At 30.8% G+C, this 4573-nt stretch overlaps 1 protein-coding gene across 1 annotated transcript in view; it reads right to left on the bottom strand.

Annotated features, from left to right (window-relative positions):
- Nucleotides 1-3824, bottom strand: part of LOC106462263 (pyruvate dehydrogenase phosphatase regulatory subunit, mitochondrial-like) — a gene marked incomplete at its 3' end in the record, with an annotated part of 55096 nt that extends 51272 nt beyond the window's left edge. The window contains exon 1 of the mRNA XM_013922163.2: nucleotides 3515-3824. Coding sequence (XP_013777617.2) covers nucleotides 3515-3798 — 284 coding nt within the window. The remainder of the gene's footprint in view (nucleotides 1-3514) is intronic.
- Nucleotides 3825-4573: the final 749 nt, after the last annotated feature.

The following is a 4573-nucleotide window of genomic DNA, read 5'->3' as shown; positions in this document are numbered from 1 at the left end:
GGAATAGGTAGCCTTCAGATGTTGTAGAGGCAGTAAATTCAAGTGAGTTTAGAAAAAGCTTGATAAGTACAAGAATGAAAAAAGCTTGGTTTAAAATGTTTATTTTTTATTTTTTTAATCATTTTAATTTAGTTTTGAGGATGGAACAGCCAAGATGGACCAATAAGTCCCATGTTGTCTCAATATAATATGTTATGTTAACTAATTTACATTTTTGTGTGTGTGTGTGAAGGGGAATTCAGTGTCTTCTCTAGCATTTTATGCTCTTAACATTAGTTAAGGTAATAAAACAGTTTAGAAATGGCACTAAAGAATATCCAAGCAAACATAATTTGCATACATTTGTGGTAGACAGATAGTCTGAAAAATGGTACTGTTCCATTAAAACCCAGCAAATGGTAAGTTTTTACTATACAAATACAATGCTTATTTATATATTCTGAGAATTTATTATGGACATTTACGGTATGAGTAAAATGCATATATATATATATATATATATATATTTATCTATTTACTTTTTAAACATTAATTGTGGGGACATAATGGAAAAGTTATTAAAATTTCAGGGGTATAATGGACAAGTACCTGAAAAATTAAGAAGTGCTTTACTAAAAAAAATATGCTACAGGGTTAACCTCCAAGCTCGATTGGAATAGTTCTTGCTTAGTGTGAAAAAATGTGAATACTAACAAGAAATGTTGTTGCCAAGATAATGATCATCTCATGATCCTAAGATTAATATAAAAAATAGCTTTGTTTGCGAGAGGGGCAGGAGTGAGGATAGTAGCTTCAAATAGTGAAAAAAAAAAAGTGTCTTGCCTGCAGCTGCTTTGAGGTTATAACTTAATAAACTGAAATGATAATACACGTTTTGATTCCAAAGCATTTAAATGATTCATAGCATATAACACACTTTATTAATTTGCTGGATTAGAATATTAAAATACATATCCAGTAATTCTGCAAGTCAGTCATCATATAGTGGACATATATAACATTAGTTGCAAGTATCATAATATACAACAAAAAAAACTAAAGAATCACTAGTTTATTTCATCTAGAGAGCACACTAAAACAAGAACAATACATAAAAAGTATATTTTTTCTATATCTAACTTTTATTGAATCTTATTTATACTCAAAAAATGGTATTGCTGATATACTAATAATTATTTATTATCTAACAAACTTTAGCATCAAAGTTAAGAACCTTATTTTAAAAAAAAAAACAATACAGAGCTAGAAGTAACAGCATGTTAAAATGCTTAGGAAGTCTGATAAACTTACAATGACTCCAAAAAAAAATTGTTCTTTATTCAACTTCAAGCATCTTTCTTAGACTGATAGTTAACAAGTACTAAATTTGAGTATTAGATGCCATAGTAAAGCTTTGTTTGTAAATTAAAATATTTTCAATTACATTTTCTTAAATTAGTTGGGTCCAAAATATCTTAAATAAAGACCTAACCATTTTAAATAATGAAAAATGAATAAAATTGTTTGCAAAATTGGCTTAAAGTTACACTTAATGTGTTATATTTCTAGAATAGGATAAACCTTCTAAGTTATTTTGCTGTTAAACAGTTTGCGATATAATCTATAACTACATTTTCTATTACATTATTAGTATTAATAATATTATTATCTAAACCAACTTTATGAAATAATAGTTACAATTCTAAATTTATACTATAAAAATAAACTTAATTTTTGATTGTTATACATGTTCACGTAATAATCAAACTTCGGAAGTGCATCTGTCTATACACTACTAAAATTCTGATACTGTTTGTTTGTTTGCTTGTCTGTGATTAGATACAGCAAAAACGGGGCACAATAGAGCCATATTTGTAATGAAATGAGAAGAGAGAAACATAATAAAACAAACGCAGTACACAAAGAAAAATACCACTGCTACCAACACCAAAACCTCAACAAAATACCAATACAAACAAACAATCTACAGGCATTTGCACAGGCATTAAAACCCCACACCCAAACTTAAAAAACAATAGAACAAATAAAAAACACTAAACCAATCAATGTTCAAATATAGGCATTAACAAACAAAATAACAGAGGCAGTCACAAACATATTTAGCATATTCCGAGAAAAATATAATAACCCCCAAAACGAATAGGGTTGCATCGCACTAATCACGAACAACTACTACCACAGTTACTTTCCCTACCACTAAATCCACAGAACACAAATACCAAGCAAATATAAGGCTTCACACATATATAACTTGAAAACATAAACGGACATGGCGCAAAAAAGGAAAGTAGTAAATGAATTTAACAAATCAAATCAAACCAGCCAACTCAAACCCAAGAAGATAGAAAAATATAATAACAGCACAGTAGGGAAGAAGAGGTCTACTAGAACCTGACTTTCCCAAGTCGTAAACGACCTAAATTCCGATTCGGAGAGAGAGAGAGAAAATAAAACAATTTTCGTTAAAATCGGGCCACGGGTTACCGAGTTAGCGCTGTTTTTCGGGTCACTTTTATGAAAATTTCTAGCATGGGTAATTTTATATCACACTAAATCTATTTCCCTATCAATATTCCCATCTTCATTAAAAGGCATAAGATGACAAAAACAAGATCTTGAAGAATTTCTCAATAATGTGCCTTAGTTATAGTAGGTAATTCAAAGAAAAAATAAAGTGTTACTGTTTCTTATTTGTGGAAGGATTAAGAACATAATGAACTAATTCATCACTATACCTGAAAACTCTGACTTCAGGTTTTTTGAAAAATGAAATGGTCTTTCTTTTTTACTCCCAATCAACAATCAAATATATTTTCTTGAATTATCAATAACACGAATGGATTGAAATATTTAATTAAATTATCTCAAAATAAACCTTCATTTCGGTGCAATATTGGAATTAGCTTGAATTCTTCATAACCTCTGAATAGAGGGTGGTCTAGTTTCACATGGAACTATTTCCTCATACTTGCCAACCTTTCAAATAGACATAGAACTACAACTTGGAAGTAAAACACGTTCTAACTTTTAAGTTCTACATGACGCATCGACCAGGAGCTTGTTTCCCGGATATATTTGGGGGAAAGGATGAAATAATACAATTTCCTGCATTCTAAGCCATAGAATAACTACAAACAGTGAACTATGCACTCGGCTCCTGTAAATTTAACATCTAAAACAGTTATTTATATTATAAGTAAAAAACGTTATTGCAGATATTTTGCACAGTGGTATGAATACCTTCAGTCCTAAAAATCAATAAAATTGGTAAGTGGTATAACTATAACTTAGCATAATCCCGAAATCGGTACCAAACGGTGTAAATCTAAGAGTTGGCAAGTATGTTTATCCGACGCCTTAGCCCCCAGTGGCATAGCGGTATGTCTGCGGATTACAACGCTAGAAACTGGGTTTTGATACCTGTGATGGGCAGAGCACAGAGAGCCCATTATGTAGCTTTGTACTTAATTACAAAACAAACAAACTGACGGCTTAAATTGAAAACATAACTCACTTTCCTTTCTCAAGTAATATACTATCTGTCCACCCACGTTCTGCCAGATGATACAAGACTGAGGCGCCAGTTACTCCACCGCCGCAAACAACAACCTGTTTTTTCTGCGGAAAATTTTTATGACCTGTATCTGGTCGATTAACTTTAAATACGGTTGTGTCCTGATGAATAGCCCGCCATCTCATGTGACGTGTAATCAGTGATTGTTTAAAGTCGAAAATGCATTTTCGCATCATTATGACATATATTCCTAGTTTACAGAAAAAGATAAAAACCAGTAACATAAGATTCTCTTCACCAGTGGTTCTCAATTTTCTAAGCTCTGAAACAATATGCTCCACCAATAACATCCAGTCTCATCTGAAAACGGTCTCACGTGATTAAACTTTAAACCTAGTGAAAGAAGCACTATAGATCAATTAACATACTTAGTTTCTGTTTTCGTGTCACACTCCATTTTTGGTAATAGTTTACAATTTACATCTTTGCTTATCAAAAAAACTACCATCTGTTCGGCCAACTATGGTGTGTATGTTGAATGCTTAATACACATGTTGATTTGTTAGAAATATTTGTTTTTATTCTTTATATTTTTGATAACTTCGGTGATATAACAGCAAAGTAGTTTAATATAGAAACTATTTAGATTTGATAATAAACAAGATTATGACACTTATTTATTAACAAAAAGGGAACATAGATAAACGTTTCGTTCCATCTTCAGTATCTAAAGCAAAATTAAATGAGTTTACATAAGTCTTTGGACATTGTTAAAGTACAACTGCTAAATTTAACAATAATTAAACAAATAAAACACAAAACAGTAATCATGAGGAGAAACTACAGCAAAAAAACACAACAACAACAAAAAGTAAAATCACTAATACGAACATATTAAAAAATGTATAATATAAATGAAGGCTGCACGTTGTTCAGTGTTGGATGTGGAGGGTTTCTTTGATCAATAATTCCAGGTCAGGAATAAACAATGTATATCATAACTGTCGTAATCTTGTTTATTATCAAACTTTTCTTCGAAGACATCGATTGCTATTTAGA

Source organism: Limulus polyphemus, unplaced genomic scaffold (assembly GCF_000517525.1).
Source record: "Limulus polyphemus unplaced genomic scaffold, Limulus_polyphemus-2.1.2 Scaffold1128, whole genome shotgun sequence".
NCBI lineage: Eukaryota > Metazoa > Arthropoda > Merostomata > Xiphosura > Limulidae > Limulus > Limulus polyphemus.
This window is presented reverse-complemented; position numbering and strand designations above follow the sequence as displayed.